At 39.6% G+C, this 19,756-nt stretch overlaps 2 protein-coding genes and 2 pseudogenes across 4 annotated transcripts; 1 reads left to right on the forward strand and 3 right to left on the reverse strand.

Moving 5' to 3' along the window:
- Nucleotides 1–716: 716 nt before the first annotated feature.
- On the reverse strand, nt 717–4,215 carry LOC104790938 (putative LRR receptor-like serine/threonine-protein kinase At3g47570; annotated as a pseudogene). Its single transcript, XR_015559388.1, has 2 exons — nt 1,391–4,215; nt 717–1,282 (listed from the first exon to the last, which is right to left on the reverse strand). The product of XR_015559388.1 is annotated as a putative LRR receptor-like serine/threonine-protein kinase At3g47570 (transcript).
- Nucleotides 4,216–11,050: 6,835 nt separating this feature from the next.
- Nucleotides 11,051–14,408, reverse strand: LOC104698938 (putative receptor-like protein kinase At3g47110). The gene is made up of 2 exons (XM_019226911.2): nt 11,667–14,408; nt 11,051–11,574 (listed from the first exon to the last, which is right to left on the reverse strand). The coding sequence occupies exons 1-2, from the start codon at nt 14,380–14,382 to the stop codon at nt 11,213–11,215; spliced, it is 3,078 nt and encodes a 1,025-aa protein (XP_019082456.2). The 5' UTR covers nt 14,383–14,408; the 3' UTR covers nt 11,051–11,212.
- Nucleotides 14,409–15,374: 966 nt separating this feature from the next.
- Nucleotides 15,375–17,910, reverse strand: LOC104790939 (zinc finger CCCH domain-containing protein 42). Its single transcript, XM_010516734.3, has 4 exons — nt 16,650–17,910; nt 16,452–16,561; nt 16,162–16,349; nt 15,375–16,048 (listed from the first exon to the last, which is right to left on the reverse strand). The coding sequence occupies exons 1-4, from the start codon at nt 16,820–16,822 to the stop codon at nt 15,581–15,583; spliced, it is 939 nt and encodes a 312-aa protein (XP_010515036.1). The 5' UTR covers nt 16,823–17,910; the 3' UTR covers nt 15,375–15,580.
- Nucleotides 17,911–18,172: 262 nt separating this feature from the next.
- On the forward strand, nt 18,173–19,659 carry LOC104790940 (putative F-box protein At3g47150 pseudogene; annotated as a pseudogene). The gene has a single exon (XR_015559062.1). The product of XR_015559062.1 is annotated as a putative F-box protein At3g47150 pseudogene (transcript).
- The last annotated feature ends 97 nt before the right edge of the window (nt 19,660–19,756 follow it).

Consider the following 19,756-nt stretch of genomic DNA (forward strand, 5'->3'; position numbering starts at 1 on the left):
GGATCCACGGCTTTGCGGCGATAACACCAAACCTGAACCCTTGAAAGAAGAAAAACAACATTTGTCGGCAAATAACACAAAATTCATATTTATTCGAAAACTAATTGTTACTTAAAATCTGGTAACACAAAATTCATATTTACTCTGCATAAAAAACAAGCACCCATTATTTTGAAAGTCTTCTAAGTATATTTAATAGAGAGAAATATATAATTGGGTTACAAAGTCTGTAGAGGAAACCATAATCACTTCAACGTCTGGCTTTAAAGAACCTCCTTCTGATTTAGAATAACTCCTTTCTAGCTTTACTCATTGTCAATCTATTCGTCGGAGTTATGTGACGAGGTAGAGATTTAATTTTTGGAGATGCATTGCATACTAATTCAGCAAGATAATTGGGATGTATTTATAGTATACAAAACTAAGAGTGGAAATTAAGAAAAGATTAATCCTACGGATGATAATAATTCACGTGTTGGATTTAAAACTTGGCGTGAGGATTTAAAGAGTCGTATTTGGCATTACATGTCTTCCAATCCCTACCACGAAATTGCAAATTGTAGTCTAGTTTCCAAAGATGAGAAAGAGATCCAAAAAGAGACTCTAATGGCTTCCCAGAACAACGATGCATTAAAACCAAATGAACCGATGTGGAGACATCCCTGCCAAGACATTGACCAAATTTGCCAGACTATGAGCGATAGATAAATCACATGTACTTCAACTTTTTCAAGATTATTATTATCCTCTAAAAATTTAAAGCTACAAACAGAAACATTCAATCTTGTCTGGAAACAAAACAGAGCATAAACAGAGGAAATAGACAAACCACAGACTATGAAAGACAATATGATATTATATATAGGCCTCAGATTAAGGCTTTTTAAGTGGGTGGGCAATTTTGTAGATGATTAACACTTCAACGTCTGGTTGTTCTTTTGGTTTTGAAGAACCTCTCTCTAACTGAGATTAGCTCCTTTGCTGCTTCACTCGCTGCTAGACGGTTCATTGGAGATTCCTCACAACACCTAAGTCCCACCTCGAAAAGCAATGTCAAGCACTCAACAACAGGGAAACCGACTCTCAGACCACTGTGAAGAATCGATTTATCTGCAATGTCCAATACTTTTTCTGGCAACGCCAACTTGGTGTAGTTGTATAGGGTAAAGTTTCCCCCAAATAACTCATTGGTCGGTCTTTTTCCAGTGAACATTTCCAAAAGGAGAACCCCAAAGCTATAAAACATCACCATGTATTGACGGCTGCCCTCCCATTCCATATTCTGCACCATAACTCACACAGAAAATGACATCAAGATTATTATGCAAAAGTATAATACATAAATATTGTTCAAAGAAAACACATAACTTCTCTTGTGTGATAGCTTTACCTGGTGCGGCATAGCCAATGGTTCCTCTAACTCCAGCTGAGCTTAGTTGGTTGAAGAAGGACTCTTGGTCGAATTTGAGGAGAAGACGAGCCAGACCAAAGTCACTAACATGGGCAGTTAGATCATCATCTAGAAGGATGTTGCTCGGCTTAAGATCACAATGTGCTATAGGCTCATGACAATGAACATGAAGATAGTCCAAAACAGAAGCCACGTCTACAGCAATGTTGAGCCTTTCAATAAGTGTCAAGGTTCTTGAGGGGCTATGAACCTCTTCTACTTCCTCTCGGTGCAACCACATATCCAAGCTTCCATTCGGCATGAACTCATAAATGAGAGCCCTGAATTCATTACCTTGGAAATCAATACTAGCGCAAGCTGACAGTAGTTTCACAAGATTACGATGCCTTATGTCCTTCAAAGATTCACATTCTGCCATAAAGCTCTTCATCGCTCCATGTCTCTCCATGTTAAGAACTTTCACTGCAACAATCGTGACATCTGTCGAGAGCAATGCCTTAAACACAGTACCAAAACTGCCTGACCCAACTATATTGCTTGAGGAGAAGCCATCAGTCGCATTTCGAAGATCTCCATAACTTATTTTCTCATGGAAAATATCCAATGTGGAAGGAGCTGGATTATTGGCCTGCTGGTTCTTCTTTCTTAAAAGAGGTGGTTTAGGCATATCTTTGCTTTTCCTATTGTTCATAGTTTCTCTATGTTGGTTTAGAAAAAAAAAGAAGAACCAGCAGGCCAATAATCCATGCGTTGGCCACCAATGGAAAAAAAGCATCCACCTCTTTTAAAAAAACATCCAACTTATCTTAAAAGAGATGGATGCTTTTTGCCTGCCCAACGCATGGCTTTAATTCTAGTTCCTTGATGCCTCCACATAGATTTTTGTTTCCAAATAGAAAAATCACGGTAGAATTCTGAAATTTTCTGTCTAAAGGAACCTTTCCCTCAAATTTGTTAGTGGATAAATTGAGATACTCCAACGAGGAAAAGTTTGCAAAATATCCAGGTATAGTTCCAGAGTGATTATTGTTTGAAAAATCAATTCTTTTAACACCCATCAACCCACTTATATCTGGAATTGCTCCATAAAAATAATTTCCTTGTAAATACATAACTTCCATCGAGAGACATTTTCCCAAAATTTGTGGGAGTTGTCCTGATAAGTTATTAAGTGATAGTTTAACAAGATTTTGTAGTCTTCCAACATCGTCTGGCAGAGAGCCGCTCAAAGAATTACCTTCCATACTTAGTTGAACAAGGGTAGGGATTTTCATAATCTCATGAGGTATAGTCCCATTCAAGTTATTATACCCGATTTGTAATTGGAGGAGGTAACTGCAATTACTGAGACTTCAAAACTATTGTTGTACAAATGGGGTTCTTCTAGCCGAGTGAGGTTGCCTATAGCAGATAGTATCTCTCCTGACATTTGGTTTGAATTGAGTTGTAAAATAACAAGTCCAAAAAGATTGCCGGTAGAGGTTGGGAGTGGTCCCGTCAATATATTATCTCCCAACATAAGTGTTTGTAGGCTTATGAGATTCCCAATGTCATGAGGAATTCTTCCAGAAATAAGGTTTTCTTGAAGATCTAAAGTTACGAGATTCGCCGAGAAATTGGCAATGGAAATAGGCAAATCACCCCCAAACCTATTTCGACCAATACTTAACAACTCTAGTTGGGTGCAGTTAGTCAAAGAGCTGATGAATTCAAGATCTCCGAAAGAGTAACTTCCCAAAGAATTTGTATGGAGTAATAGCCATTGCAAATTTTTTACTTTTTCCAAAAGTAGGAATACTTCCTGTCATATTGTTTTCATTCATTCCCAATCTTTCAAGAGTCGAGATATTAGAAAGCGTTGTTGGAATGGTTCCTGTCAGATAATTCCCTCCCATATTTAACGATAGAAGATTTGGTAACAGACTACCAAAATCATGTCTCAGGCGACCCGAGAAATGATTATAAAAAATAGATAAATTATGAAGTGAGGACAAATTGTAAATAGCAGGAGGAAAAACGCCTGAGAATTTATTCCCTCCTAAGTGAAGAATCACTATTTGAGTCAATTTAGCCACCTCATTCGGAATTTCTCCTTCTAAATAGTTATATGTAAAGCTAACTTGCTTGAGTGATGTCAAGTTTCCTAGAGATGCAGGAAGCTTCCCTTTTAGATTGTTTTGACGAAGACTTAAACTAACAAGCTTCGTCAATGACCCTAGTTCTGAAGGAAAACTTTGTCCAAGATTATTTGAAAATAATTGAAGATCCGACAATCTAGAGCAGTTACCCAGACTACTTGGAATCCCTCCTCCCAGAATATTAGAGTTCAAGTACAAGTATTCAAGTCTAAACAAATTTCCAATCTCTTGAGGGATGGTTCCACCAAAAGATTTTTTAGATAGATCAAGATATATGAGAAACGAAAGATTACCAATAGATGGTGATATCACTCCGCCCAAATGCAATCCTACAAGATCCAAACTAGTAACTCTCTTGTGCTTGCGGCCACAAGTAACCCCAGTCCACTTGCAGAGTGGGAATGAGTGATTCCATGAGGACATGAAAGCTATTTTGTCTTCAGAAACTTGAAACTTGAACTCGAGCAACGCTTGCCTATCAGTTGTATCGGTAAAAGCATGTGCTTCGAGTAGCATGAGAGCATGGAAAGCAAGCAAAGAAAACAGTCTCATGCTTCTCATTTTTGTTTGTTCTTGAAAGCTTCTCATATTAATTTTCCAGGAAAGTGAATTATGAATATATAGGAGACGAGACGACGCAATTGAAAAATGTCTTTGAACTTGTGGCGATAATGCAACTTGGAGGATTACATTAATGGCTCCCAACCATATAGTGAAAAGTTGCAAGATTTTTCCATATTCGAATGTTTATTAATTGTATATTGCCATGAAAGTCAAGTAGTCAACGTACGGTCTAAAAAAATGAAAAATGCTCTAGTCTTCCCGAAATTGTTGTAATTGCAATAATATTTTAAAATTGCAAAGAAAAAGAGAAACGTAACCAAAGTTTCTTTGGAGTCACTGTCAACGTTTAATTTCCTGGACCGGCATGGCAATAATTGTGGGACGATATGTTAGGTTTATATGCCTCAAGTAACATTGAGGGAGGCATACTGAAAGAAAGTACAAAAAGAATCCTCATGCAGTCATCATGCTTCTGATCATATTTTGTAGAATAGTGAATATAACGGACGAAAATCAAAAGCAAAATGTACGTACCTTGTGTGGTGGTAATGCAGCTCAAAGATATATAACATGAGATAGTAAGTAGTATATTTGGCTCGCAATCACATTAAAAACTTTCAGACCGATCCAAAATGGCATGGGACTCTTTCCGTCTAAGTCACGTAGAGTCAACCTTACTAAAAAAACATACTATATATATAATTCACTAGTTTTTATAAATACTCACTCTATGTTGAATGTGTATAGACTTCTCCTGCATGAGATTTGAGAGTGGTGATTCTAAGAAGATGATACACTGATCATTGCTTTGTACTTCGTTCTTCATTGAGTAATAAAGAGTAATCGTATTGAGATTTAGCTTGGGGAAAGAGAAGAGATTAGAGAGGAGATCGCATCTTCAAACTTATCACACGAAGAGCTCAGAGTTTTCATAATTTGAACTCACTTAGTTCCTCATACGGATCACTGTATCTCTCTCTCTTTTTCGGTTTAATAATCTTTCTCCACCAGAAATCCTTAGGAGCAGTCTCTTTTGGTCTAGAAGTAGAGAATGCAGGCTATATATCTCTGTCCACAATCTCTATAAGACAATGGAACTCTCTCCCATGTCTCTGTTCTTGATGTGGCATCATACACTCTTTACATGTAAAGTCGTCTCCCATTCGGGAAATATCAAAGTCGTCGTCGGTGCTCACTTAAGTCGCAATCTTGTTTCTTCTTCTTCTTCCTTAGTCTCTGGCGCCGCTTTGTCTCAGTCGCAATCTCAAATTTAAAAAGGGCTGACGTGGCGAGAGACAAAAAAGGCGATTTAGGGTTTTGGCTTTTCACGCAAGAATCATGCCGCTGGCGGCCTCCCCGACTCTAGGGAGAGGTATTCCGGTGTCGGATGAGAGGATTTCTTCTCAGGGGGATGACGTTTCTCAGGAGGTTGGTGGTCTGCAATTGGTGCATGACAGGGTGGAAGGGTTAAAGGAAACGAATCTGGAGCAGGGGGTGGGTTTACAATCTAAGCGATCTTATGCCAATGTAGCTCGGAAACATGGTTTCACTAAGCAACCGTTTGATGTAGTGGACGTTGATGGTCAACAACGGGTCATCGTTCCAAAGGACGTCTTGCAGGGCTCCAAACCTCTATGGGAGGATTTCCTGCTTGGGAAATTTTTGAGCACTAAGGCTCCTCATGTGGGTAAGATACATATGATTGTAAACAAAATATGGCGTTTGGGAGACACCTCCACTTTGATTGATGTTTTTGAAGTTAATGACACTACTGTGAACTTTCAGATTAGGAGTGAGTCTCTAAGGCGTAGGATTTTGAATCGTGGGATGTGGAATATCATGGATATTCCCATGGTCATAACGAAGTGGTCTCCGTATGAAGAGGAGACTCAGCCTGCTTTGCAGTCAATACCCCTGTCGGTTACTCTAACTGATGTTCCACCCACTATGTTCACCCATAAGGGTTTACAGTTTTTGGCTAGCGCTGTTGGTAAACCAGTACGCCTCCACCCGAAAACTGATGCCTGCAAAAGTTTTGATGTTGCACAGATTCTGGTTGAAGCGGACTTGACTAAGCCTTTACCAAAGGATCTTGTATTCATGGGAGAGGAAGAGGGAGAGTTTGAGGTCGACATTAAGTACTCTTATCCTTGGTTGCCGCCAAAGTGTGGAGTTTGTGGTAAATGGGGCCATCTCAAGGAGACTTGTCTAGCTCAACCTGCTGTTTCACCAACTAAAAACACTCCTATCCTTGTTTCTGATCAAGAAGCAAGACTGATCCCAACCTCGACCCCTGCTAGCAAAACAGGGGAAAGTGAACCTCTTCCCTCTGTTGTTACTTCTCCTGTGGGGAACGTTGCTAGAGGAGAGGAAGAGTGGACAACACCTAAAACAACTCGAAGCTCGGGTCAGCAGAAGTCTGTAGAGAGGAAGTTGTTAGAACCTATTCTATCCATTGTTTTTTCAGCTCTAAGTGATAAGTGGGATACAGAGGAGGTTGTTTCTGATGAAGAAACGATTTTGAGTGATGCTGTCGAGGACTCGAGTCATGTGGAGGATGATACGGGTATGCCCACACAGCAAGAGACACAGTTAGGGACTTCTCAAATCCCTCAACTACGTCCAGATTTGCCTCGTGTTTCAAAGACCACTCATAAAGTTATTTCGAAGCCTACTACTTAACTCCCTAACATCAATCTTAGGGATCAGAGTAAGAGGAACTCTTCAAAGCGTCATTAATGTCGTGCTTTTTTTGGAATGTTCGCGGTTTAAACCGTACTTCAAAACATTCCATCGTAAAGAAGTGGGTGGGTGATCCGAATTTGCATTTTGGTTGTCTGTTGGAGACAAGGGTTAAAGAGCGAAAGGCACAGTGGTTGGGTGCAAAGTTATTCAAAGATTGGTCGATTTTGTCTAATTATGAGCATCATGCTTGAGGGCGTATATGGGTGGTGTGGCAGAGTAATGTGAGATTGACTCCAGTATACAAAACAGGGCAACTTATTACCTGTTCAGTTAAGTTTGAGGAGGAAGGGAATGAGTTTTTTTGTTCTTTTGTCTATGCATCCAATTTGATGGAAGAGAGGAAAGCCTTATGGGAGGATTTACGCTGTCATATGGACTCTCCACTAATGAGGGATAAGCCTTGGATTATTTTCGGTGACTTTAATGAGACTTTAGCCATAGAGGAACATTCCCGTGGTGCAGATGGTCCTGGTATTATGGAGGGTATGGAAGATTTTCAGTCTATAGTGAACTACTGTTCTCTCTCTGCTTTGGAGTCTCAAAGCCCCCTGTTTACCTGGTGTAATAAGCGAGAGAATGATCTAATATCCAAAAAGTTAGACCGTGTGTTGGTAAGTGAGGCTTGGCTCGCTGACTTTCCACAGTCATATAATGTTTTCGAAGCAGGTGGGTGTTCGGATCATTCACGCTGTCGAATCAACCTGGTGAGTCAAGGGGTACCTAGGCCACGTCGTAAACCTTTCAAATTTGTAAATGCCTTGGTGGACATGCGTGAGTTTAAGCCACTGTTAGAGGAATTTTGGGGTACTACAGAATTTACAGAATCATGCCTGAGTTTAAGCCACTTGTCTACATCATCTCTTTTCTGGTTTACAAAGAAGCTTAAGGCACTCAAGCCTAAACTTAAAGCTATGAAAAGAAACAGGATTGACGATTTGGTTGTGAAAACGAAGGAAGCATATGCTCCTCTTTGTGAAAAGCAGGAATATAACCTCCTTTATCCCTCTACCACTGCTATGGCGGAAGAGAAACAAGCCTATGGTAGGTGGAGTTTTGTTGCAGGACTTGAGGAGAAATACTTGAAGCAGAAATCTAAGCTTCATTGGTTGAAAGTTGGAGATCAAAATAGTAAAACTTTCCATCGGGCAGTTTAGGTTCGAGCAGCCCAGAATGTGATCCGTGAAATCCAACGGCCTGATGGTAGTATTACTGCTGATGAGGCATGTATCAAGATAGAAGCAGAGCGTCATTTTAAGGAGTTTCTCCAGCTTATCCCTTCTGATTATGCGGGGGTTCACGTTGCAGAATTGCAGGCATTATTGTCGTTTCGGTGTTCCTTGGAAGATAAGCAACGCCTTACAAGACCAGTCTTGGCGGAGGAAATCAAGACGGTGTTGTTCGCAATGCCTTCTGACAAATCTCCAGGCCCTGATGGTTACACCTCTGAGTTTTTTAAGGCGGCTTGGGACATTATTGGGTGGAGTTTGTACTTGCGGTTCAATCCTTTTTTGATAAAGGATTTCTTCCTAAAGGTGCAAATGCTACAATTCTTGCTCTGATTCCAAAAAAGGTTGAGACACGCAAAATGAAGGATTACCGCCCCATCTCATGCTGTAACGTTCTTTATAAGGTCATCTCCAAGATCTTAGCGAACCATCTGAAGCTTCTCCTTCCAAAGTTCATCTATGGCAATCAGTCGGCTTTCGTTAAGGACCGTTTATTAATTGAGAATGTCCTACTAGCTACAGAACTAGTCAAGGACTATCATAAAGACTCCATTTCAAGCCGATGTGCCATCAAGATTGATATATCAAAAGCTTTTGACTCTGTCCAATGACCTTTCTTGAGAAACGTTTTGACAACCCTCGATTTGCCGCCTGTTTTTGTGCATTGGATAATGCTCTGTGTGACAACGGCTTCCTTCTCAGTCCAGGTAAACGGTGAACTTGTGGGTTTCTTTCAAAGTGAAAGGGGTTTGAGACAAGGATGATCTCTATCTCCATACCTGTTTGTTACTGTTATGGACGTCCTCTCCAAAATGTTAGATAGCGCAGTCAGACAACAGTTTGGTTATCATCCAAAGTGTTAGCAACTTGGTGTTACCCATCTGTGTTTTGCGGATGACCTTATGGTCCTCTCTGATGGTAAGGTTAGGTCCATTGAAGGCATAATCGAGGTGTTTGACAGTTTTGCTAAGCGATCAGGCTTAAAAATTAGTATGGAGAAGTCTACAGTTTACCTTGGTGGTTTATCTGCATCTGCCAGCCAGGAGATTCAGGACAGGTTTAGCTTAGAGGTTGCCCAACTCCCGGTTCGGTACTTAGGCTTGCCCTTAGTTACAAAACGTATGTCTCTCTCAGACTGTTCGCCTCTCATTGAGCAAATTAAGAAAAAAATAGGTTCTTGGACAGCCCGTTTCCTCTCTTTTGCGGGACGTTTAAACTTGATTCAGTCGGTTCTCTGGAGCATATGCAGTTTCTGGTGTTCTGCTTTTCGTCTTCCAAAACAATGTACTCATGAGATAGATAAACTATGCTCAGCGTTCCTCTGGTCTTGTGCGGATTTAAATCCTCACAAAGCTAAGGTCGCTTGGGAGGACATATGTAAGCCAAAGAAAGAAGGTGGCCTCTGTTTAAGATCTCTGAATGAAATGAATGATGTTTGTTGTCTAAAGTTGATTAGGAGAATATTGTCTTCGGGGGACTCTCTGTGGGTTAAGTGGGTACATAGCTCGATACTCAAGCAGGCGTGTTTTTGGAGCCTCAGAACCACCACTGCAGGCTCCTGGATGTGGAGAAAAATTCTCAAATATCGTCACTCTGCAGCTTCTTTTTGCAGAACTGAAGTGGGAAATGGTTCACAAACGTTTTTCTGGTTTGATAACTGGTCAACCATGGGGCGTTTGATTGACATAGTGGGGGACAGAGGTTTCATTGATATGGGAATAAGCAGATCAATGACAGTTGCGGACGCATGGGGTAGACGTGGTCGAAGGAGGCACCGCCTGCAGCACTATGCTCTAATGGAAGCTGAACTATTGGCTAAATTTGAAAGCAGATCCACCAGAGAAGATATGGTTCTTTGGAAAGGGAAAAATGGTCAGTTTCGTCCATGTTTTTCCACCAAGGAAACTTGGAATCAAATCCGCTCCACGGCAACTGAGGTCCCTTGGTACAAATGTGTTTGGTTTGTTCACTCAACACCAAAGTTCTCCTTCTGTACTTGGCTGGCACTAAGGAATAAGCTCTCCACCGGTGACCGGATGGCACAGTGGTCTCGCGGCGATCTGGAGGAGTGTGTATTCTGTAGTGCTGCAGAAACTAGAGACCATTTGTTCTTCGCCTGTAGCTTCAGCTCGGAGGTATGGGAAAACATTTCACAAGGCATTTTCAGGACTCGTTTCTCCACAAGCTGGTCTTCGATAATCCCCTCCATTTGCAACTAGAGAGATCGAACAGGGCAGTTCCTCGTATCCTCTGTTTTCCAGGCAACGATCTATACCCTTTGGCATGAGCGTAATGGGAGGAAACATGGCGAAGCCCCCAATCCTCCTTCCCGCCTCATTCAGCATATTGACAAGCATCTACGAAACCAACTTCTAACAATTGGACTCAAGGGAGATCGACGACACGACAGTGCTCTTCCTACTTGGCTAGGCACTAAATTTTAACAATTTAAAATGCTTTATTTTTTGAAAAGATCAGCAAAATGATGCACTAGTTGTAAAACAGTTTTTACTTTTCGAAATATAATTTAACACTAATTTCAAAAAAAAAAAAAGTCGTCTCCCATTCTCTCTAACCAGAAAACAATAGCTTGAGCGAAGATAATTTAGCTTTTTTCTCTCTAACCAGAAAACAATAGCTTGAGAGGAGGATCTCGTGAAGCCTAGTTGTGTGTGTTGTCGTGATCGCTTCTTTGAGCTACGATGCATAGAAGAAACTTTTTTACGGAAAATTAAAAAATAAAAAAATAAAAAATAAAAAAAAAAATAAAAAAATAAAAAAAACGAACAGAACGCTAGGCATAAACGTACGCCTCTGTTTTAACAAAACTATGAATGCAGGGTGGAAATCATTAACTGGACTGAAGAACAGAACACTAAAATTCCAAATATAGTTTTAAATTTTTTTAAAAAAACATTCATATTCATTTGAAAACTGAGAGTTACACAATAGAGAGAACATTCATATTTTGTCTGCACAAAAAACAAGCATTCATAATTGCAAGCCTTCTTGATTATGTGTAATAGAGAGGAACATAAACCATAGATTATGATAGAAAATATTTCATAGGCTTCAGTATAAGCCTATATAATTAGGTTACAAAGTCTGTAGAGGAAACCATAAACACTTCAACTTCTGGCTGTTATTCTGGCTTTAAAGAACCTCCTTCTGATTGAGAATAACTCCTTTATTGCTTCACTCATTGTCAACCTATTCGTCGGAAATTCTTCACAACACCTAAGCCCCACCTCCAACACCATTGTCAAGCACTCTGCAGCAGGGAAACCGACTCTGAGACCTCTATGAAGAAGCAATCTGTCTGCTATGTCCAATACTCTCCCAGGAAACGCTGACTCGGTGTAGCTATGTAAAGTTACATTTCCCCCAAATAACTCATCCGTTGGTCGTTTCCCAGTGAACATTTCTAAAAGGAGAACCCCAAAACTATACACATCACCATAAATTGATGGTTGTCCTCCCATTCCATATTCTGCACCATAATTCACAGATACAAGCTTGTTATTAGAGAAATATACTATTTTATTTTATTCAACATTACGTAAGAAGGTGTGATAGGTTTACCTGGTGCAGCATAGCCGATGGTTCCTCTAACGCCGGCCGAGCTGAGTTGGTTGAGGTAAGACTCTTGATCCAAATTATGGAGCAGCCGAGCTAGACCAAAGTCACTAACATGGGCTGTTAGATCATCGTCTAGAAGGACGTTGCTTGGCTTAATATCGCAATGAGCTATAGGGTCATGAGAATTAACATGAAGATAGTCCAAAACAGAAGCCAAGTCTATCGCAATGTTAAACCTTTCAAGAAGCGTCAAAGGCCTCGAGGTATCGCTGGTCCCTTCTTGGTGAAGCCACATATCCAAACTTCCATTTGGCATGAACTCATACACCAGAGATCTGAATTCATTTCCTTTGTAATCAATGCTCGAACAAGCTGTTACAAGCTTCACAAGGTTGCGATGCCTTAAACCCTTCAAGGCTTCACATTCTGCGATAAAGCTCTTGGCAGCTCCATGCTTCTTGAGATTTAACACTTTGATGGCAACAGCTCTATTCTCAAGGCCGAGGGATGCTTTATACACAACACCAAAGTTCCCTGACCCAATTATATTTCCCATAGAAAACCCACCAGTTGCATTATGAAGCTCCTTGTACCGTACCCTTTCATATAAGGGCAAAAAATCCATGGTTTCTCCGTTGCTTGCCCTGTTGTTTTTGCTCCGTTTCTTGAACCAACATAAAAAGATTATAGCCAATATTGAAACTAAGACCAAAGTCACACCTACCCCGATTCCAATGACGACTTTCTTTTGCACTGAGCATGGTTTTAGGTGTAGTTCAGGAATGCCCCCACAGAGATTTCGGTTTCCAAATATTGAAACTTGGGTAAAGTATAGATATGTTACTTCAACAGGCACTGGCCCCTCAAGATTATTTACAGAGAGATTTAGATACTGAATGGAGGAGTAGTTTACCACATATACAGGTATAGGGCCAGTGAGATTGTTGTTGGACAGATCCAGGAATCTGAGGTTCCTCAACCCGCTGGGATCTATGATGGTTCCTTCAAATAAGTTACCATTTAATTCAAGCTCTTCCATGCAGAGACAGCTCCCCAAGGTTTGCGGTATGTTTCCTGATAATTGGTTGTGTGAAACATCTAGTTGAACAAGATTGACCAACTTTCCTACTTCACTTGGGAACTGTCCAGTCAGATTATTATAAGAAATATTTAAATAAACCAGAGATCGAACTTCCATGAGCTCCCGAGGTATGGAGCCCCTGAGCATATTGAAATCCATCCCAAGGAAAAGAAGGTTACTGCAATTTCTGAGGCTTGAAGGGATGCTTCCCATGAAAGTATTGTCGTACAAATAGAGTTGCGCTATCATGGTGAGGTTTCCAAAGAAAGATGGTATGTTACCTGCCAACATATTCGACTGTAGGTGGAGCCTTTCTAGTCTAGAAAGCTTCCCAAGGGAGGAGGGAAGTTCACCTGTCAACAGGTTCTGTTCCACATTGAATGCGCGGAGGATTTCAAGGTTTCCGATGTCAAGAGGAATGCTACCGGATATGCTATTTCCTTCAAGGGAGAGATATGTCAGTTGATTGGAGAGATTGGCTATGCAAAGAGGTAAGTCGCCTCCAAGTCTGTTGTAGCCAACATTCAAAGACTGCAGTTGAGTGCAATTACTTAAACTGCTAAGAAAACCAAGATCTCTCGAGGAGTAACTTCCTAGGGAATTATGACTAAGCACTAGTACTTCCATATTCTTTAGCCTTCCAAAACTTGAAGAGATACTTCCTGTCATCTGGTTCTCCGCAATCTCGAAGCGCCGAAGGGAGGTAATATTGGCCAGTGTAACTGGAATTTCCCCTTCAAAATCGTTAAGAGACAAGAATATTTCTTGAATGTTTGGGAAAAGTTTATCAACATCAAGTCTAAGTTTACCGGAAAAGGAGTTTCTGGTGATTGATAAAAACTGAAGTGAGGATAGGTTGCAAATAGCATGAGGAAAGAAACCCGAAAATTTGTTTCTCGCTAGCTGGAGAAACTTCATCTGCGTCAGTCTAGACATACTATCCGGGATTTCTCCTGTCATATAGTTACCCTCGACATCAAGCTTCTGGAGTGATGTTAGGTTCCCAAACGATGCAGGGAACTTCCCATGCAGGTAGTTTCCATGGAGAGATAGAAGGACAAGCAGAGGAAGCGAACCCTGCTCAGAAGGAACCTCGTGTTCAAGATTGTTATAGGATACATCATTGGTCAAAAGGGCAGAACAATTGGATATTCCAAGTGGAATCACACCTCCAAGAATGTTTTTGCTCAGGTTCAAATGTTGAAGACTGAACAGCTTCCCTACCTCAAGAGGGATACTACCATGGAGAGAGTTGTCTGCGAGACTAAGAGATTTGAGGAAAGAGAGATTACCAATACTGGGCGAGATAACACCGGTTAGTTTCATCCCGCTGAGGTCTGAAGCAGTGACTCTCTTGTGTTTGTGACCACACACAACCCCAGTCCACTTGCAGACAGCCAAGGAGTCATTCCATGAGGCCAGGACAACTCGGCTGTTCTCTGATAGGTTAGACTGAAACTCGAGCAGTGCTTGTTTGTCGATCTCATCAGTATATCTGGATGCCTGATAGCAGAACACAAGAGCTAGTAAATGAAATAGCATAAGGCTCATACGAGGAAGATACATTTCGAAGAACAAGTTTTGTATTTGATTAAAGGAAATGAAGACAGCTACTAGCGTATTCTGTTTCCAGTTCATGAGGGGGTAAAGTATTTTAAAAAGACAGAGCCAAAGAAATAAGGCAGTAACCATTCATAAATACCTGCATCAGTAAGAATAAAATTATGGAAGAAAATTCAAGGAAAGAAACTTGTAACTGGAAGCCATCAACTAGTCAACAGCAGTGGGCGGTGATGGAAATAATTGCATCAACTGCACAGTCACAGCAGCGTTGGCTGTAATGAAAATAACTGCAGAAGCACGATTTTATGTTTAAATTTATTTCGAGTCGTCTTGAAAATGAAAAGAGTGATCCGCAGTGTGAACTTATACGAGACAACCTTATGCGATGATTGTTTAGTGAAATTATGAGCAAATAAAAATCTTGAGCCTCTTGATCCCTATGTAATAATGAGGAAGCATACAAACTTTCAGAAACTGGCAAATGAGGATATTCCAAAACCATAGGACTTGCAGCCTGTGGTATGACTTTGAGAGTCAAAGTCAAATAGAGCAATGATTCATTCTAGCATTGCCTCAGCTAATTTATTAACTGCTTCATTTCGTCCAAGTCTACTGTCAGACTCTTATCATATATACTTTTGCCAAGGAACACTCAATTAATCAACAACACTGATAGCGATTCTTAGCAATGACCTCAACACTGATAGCGACAACCATCAATTATTTCGATATACACCGACTTGATTCTACACTGTTTTCAGTTTAATTGATGCGAAAATTTCTTAGTCATACCTAGCAGAAGAAAATTCAAATATCACTATACTATTCTTTGTTCAGATTTTTTATGGACAAAGTCAATAGGAATTGAATTAAAATATAAAATGTTTGCAGCTTACCTCTTTAGTTTGCATATGACCAGAACAGCAAGCGTTGCAGTAATCCATATTGAAGGAGAGCCAGAATCACTCCTCTCTGTTCAACTTGAACACCGAGTCTGTAAGCACAGGTCAACACAGCCACTAACAACAAAGCTATACATACATGAGATAGCAAAAAGATTCTGTAAATGAACCAAAAAGGATGTGACGACTTCTTTCATTTCAAAAAGTAAAATCAACAAGTATCACGACAAACATAGAGTGACAGTTACAGAATGAAGCAGTTTATATAGCCACAAGGACAACTCTCTTGGAAAGAACAACAAAGCTCATTCCCACAGACTCAAGCTACAACTAAAAACCATTGAGTATGCATACCACTACTATCTACTCCTTTAGCGACGGCGATCTTCCCTTCTTGATGAATCCCTATCTTGCCTCGTGGATGTTTCCGATCGCCTACTTGAACCTCTTTCCTCCTTGTCGTAATGATCTCTTCTGGATTCCGCCTTCGGTTTCTCCCGATCATCTGTTCTGGATCTCTTGTCCTCCCTTACATAATCAACGTCAGCATCGTGTCTTCTAGATTGCGAATCATCATGCCGTCCTGATCTCTTTTGTTCCCTCCTATCATACCTTGGCTCCCTATCCTCCCTTTCCACTCTTTCTCTTTCTTTAGGGCGACCATACGAAGCATCTCCTCCATGACCCTTTTCTCTGTAACCTTTCTCTTCCTCATCAGGTTTGAAGTCTCCTCGCTGGCCAAAACTTGTACCACCACCCTTTTTGGCACCATTAAACTTGTCATGATCCCACTTGGAACTTCTATCCTCTTCATGACCCCAACCAGTATTTGCAGCTCTCTGTCAGGGTTCAAGAAAAATAAATGTTAACATCTATCAAGTATTAATCATAAACCATATGTTGAAAGAATAAGTAGTACAACAATATCATCCAAATAAATTAGCTTACTTACTTTTTCATCATGGGAAAATTTGCAAGAATCACCACGAGTACACTCTCCCCTCTGAAAAGCTCTGCATACCCCACGAGCCTCTCTGTTCTGCCGTTGCGTCTCTTCATCCTCTTCTTCTCGCTTAGTGTATTTGCCACAATGATTCACCTTAATGGTCCGCCCCAACAACTGAGCTCCATTCAAATTATCTGCAATCACAAAACAGAATCCAATCACAAAATTACAACACCTAATTAAAGAAGTAAAAATCCACACGATGAAACCAATAATGCAAGAGTCATGACACTAACCAACAGCAAGAATGGTACTTCTCTGATCTTCATACGCAAGAAACGCAAAACCCCTAGATTTACCAGTTGCCTTGTCTCGAACAAGATTGACATCAACAATTTCACCATATCTACAAAACAAAGAAAGGCATAAGAAGAACTAAAAGAAACCCATTTGGAAAAATTGAAACTTGAGAAACGCAAACAAACTAAACTTACTGTGAGAAGATGGCGAGGATATCACCTTCCGTGAGATCGAACGGTAGCAATCCGGCGTAGACATAAGCAGAATTTTTGAACTCAGCGTGCCATGAAGCTTCGCTAGAGATCCCTAAATCTGATTCCTTTGCGTTTCTACTCTGTATTAGCTTCACCTGCGTCAATGGATTCATCTTTTCAAAATCTCTCTCTGCGGTTTCGTGGCCGAGCAAGTTTAAGGAACCCTAAATCTTAAGAAATCGAGATCGATCGAGATTAGCTGAGCGGGTCGGGTTTTCTTATGACCCGAGCTCTTACTAAGCAACCGACCCAGATTAAGGCCCAATTATTTTATATGGGCCGAGCGGATCTTGTTGATTTTGTGGTACATATTGTTTGTATACTTCTTTGTCAAGTTAGGTTTTGCTTAGGCTAGTTAAAAGGGTTTATTGTGTCAGATTTGTAATGGCGAAAGCACGAAGCTGTGGCATTGTCTTAGGGTTAAAGAAACAAAAGTGAAGACTATTGTTATTGGATTCTTAGTTATAAAGGGACAATACTTGGGATCACCTCTAAGGGTGAACCTTTTTAAGGAAATAAAATATGTATACATTATTATACAATTAAAAACTTAAACCGCTCTTTTATAAACCTAAACCGATATATAATTTTGTTCTAATTGTAAAATTTAAACCCTAACTATCTCATTTGTAAACCCAAACCGACATATAATTTCATTCTAATTGTAAAGTCTAAACCTTAACTATCTCATTTATAAACCCAAACCGACATATACATAATTTTATTCTAATTGTAAAATCTAAACCCTAATCACCTCATTTGTAAACCCAAACCGACATATAATTTTGTTCTAATTGTAAAATCTAAGCCCTAACCATCTTATTTGTAAACTCAAACTGACATATAATTTCAGTTTAATTGTAAAATCTAAACTCTAATTCTCATTTATAAACTCAAACCGATATATAACCTCGTGTAATTTAATTATAAAATCTCAACAAAGGCAATATTTAACTTGCCTTAAATAAAAGTATACAGAATTTGTTTCTTTAATTTGTTTTGTTTTTAAATTTAATTTTGATTTATTTTTTTAGATAAAATATTAGATAAAACATTCTGATTGGTTGAAAGGGAATGAGGTGCATACAAAGGTTCACCCCTAAGTATTTTTTTCATTATAAAGAATGTTGAAGACTTCAACAAAATCATCAAAAAAATGGGTATTTTATAGTTTTGTTGATTAGTTTTCTAAAATCTTGTTAAGTAATCCAAACAATATATGTATTTTTATAATACTTTCTATGGTTTTATTTTGTAAAGAAAGTGTGTAAAATCATGAACCAATAACATAATAAATGAATTCATTAACAATCCTAGATTCTTTTGTTTTAATTGAATAACACAAAACTTTTATTGACTTAATAAAAGTCTAATCCAATAACCCAAATTTGTTAAGATTTTAAATGACTTTTTACAAATCACAAATAACACTAAAAACAAAATATTGATTTAATAACAACAGATTCTACATATCAAATCTTAAAACTCTATTAAAATCTCAAACCAATAACCCCATAAAGTTTCGTACGTACATGAATAATTTGGCTATAAAACTTTTGAAGAAGACGAGTGAAATTGTGTATTCTCGGCTACTGTGTATCCACCAGAAGAAGAAAGGTAAGCGAAGAATGTTAAAGCGAGTAGTCGCCTTCGTCTACTCTGTATTAGCTTCACCTGCGTCAATGGATCCGACACCGATCTGCATTCCTCTTGAGCTCCAGATTGAGATACTCTTAAGATTGCCTGTGAAGTCTCTATTGAGATTTCGATGTGTGTCCAAGCTTTGGTCCTCTATCATCACCAGCCAAGATTTCCAGAAACGTTATTTGAATATTGCTTCTTCCTCATCTCCTCGTCTTCTCATTGCTTTTGAAGACTTCTACGGAGAAAAACTTACGTTAGTCTCCTCGCCTAACCCAAACACATCTTTGTCTTCCTCTTCTTCTTCATGCTGTGTACCTTACGAAGATTTGAGCCTACGACTAAACATTAAAGGGAAAAAGGTGTATAATGCGGGTCGAGGTTTGATTTGCGTTGGAGGTTTTTCAAATGTTGGGATTTGTAATCCCAGCAGGAGACAGCTGCATACTTTTCCCGACTTCGAATTCAAAAATTATCCACAAGTTTTTCCACGCCCCAAGTACATGTTTGGGTACGATCCTGTTGGAGATCAGTATAAAGTACTTGCCGTTGATGATTTGCCTTGGAGATTGGAGCATAAGGTTATTGTATTGGGAGGAGAAGAAGCTTGGAGAGAGGCTCCGTGTATCACCTGTCCTCATATTATTCATACCTGGGGGATGTATATGAACGGAACACTGTACTACGGGGCTTCCATGAAGGACACTGATTCCCCGGATAGTAATTCTATAATTGTGAGTTTTGATGTTAGGCTTGAAACGTTTAACGTCATCAATGTACCAAGCAGACTTATACCAATGGGTTTTGAGAATATGTGGGTTGCTGATAAGTGGGCTATTACAGTTACAGATAAAACTCTGATCAACTACAGAGGTAAAATTGGTGTGGTTGAGAAACCTCGTAAGGGTAGTTTTCGAATGTGGGTTGTGGAAGATGCTAAGAAAGAAGAATGGTCCATGAACACGTTTCATTTGCCCCAGTCTGCTGCTGGTGATGACTTTAACGTCATGGATACCTTTTATAACGGCGAGGTTTGTCTAGTTCCAAAAGAATTGTCTGATCCGTTTCGTCTTTTCTTTTACAATTTGGATAGGAAAAGCATGAGAAGTGTCACAATTGAAGGACTGCCTATGTCCGAGCTTAAGCGATTCAGTGACATTTCTGTGACTGTTTCCGATTACTACGAGAGCTTAAAGAACATGAAGTTTATTTAAGGTTTTTCTTTATATATGCTTATTTAATTATAGAACTTGAAAACTTATGTTTTGAGAAGCACCATTATTTAAAGATCTGACCTTATGCTTAAATTCATGCTCGACCTGATCTTTTTGATCTGACCTTATGCAATGGCTTTTTCTCTTTTTCTTAACAATGTTAAAGATGAGGGGGTCTGCAGATAAATAACA

Source organism: Camelina sativa, chromosome 6, assembly GCF_030686135.1.
Source record: "Camelina sativa cultivar CO46 ecotype springtype chromosome 6, ASM3068613v1".
NCBI classification, from domain to species: Eukaryota; Viridiplantae; Streptophyta; class Magnoliopsida; order Brassicales; family Brassicaceae; genus Camelina; species Camelina sativa.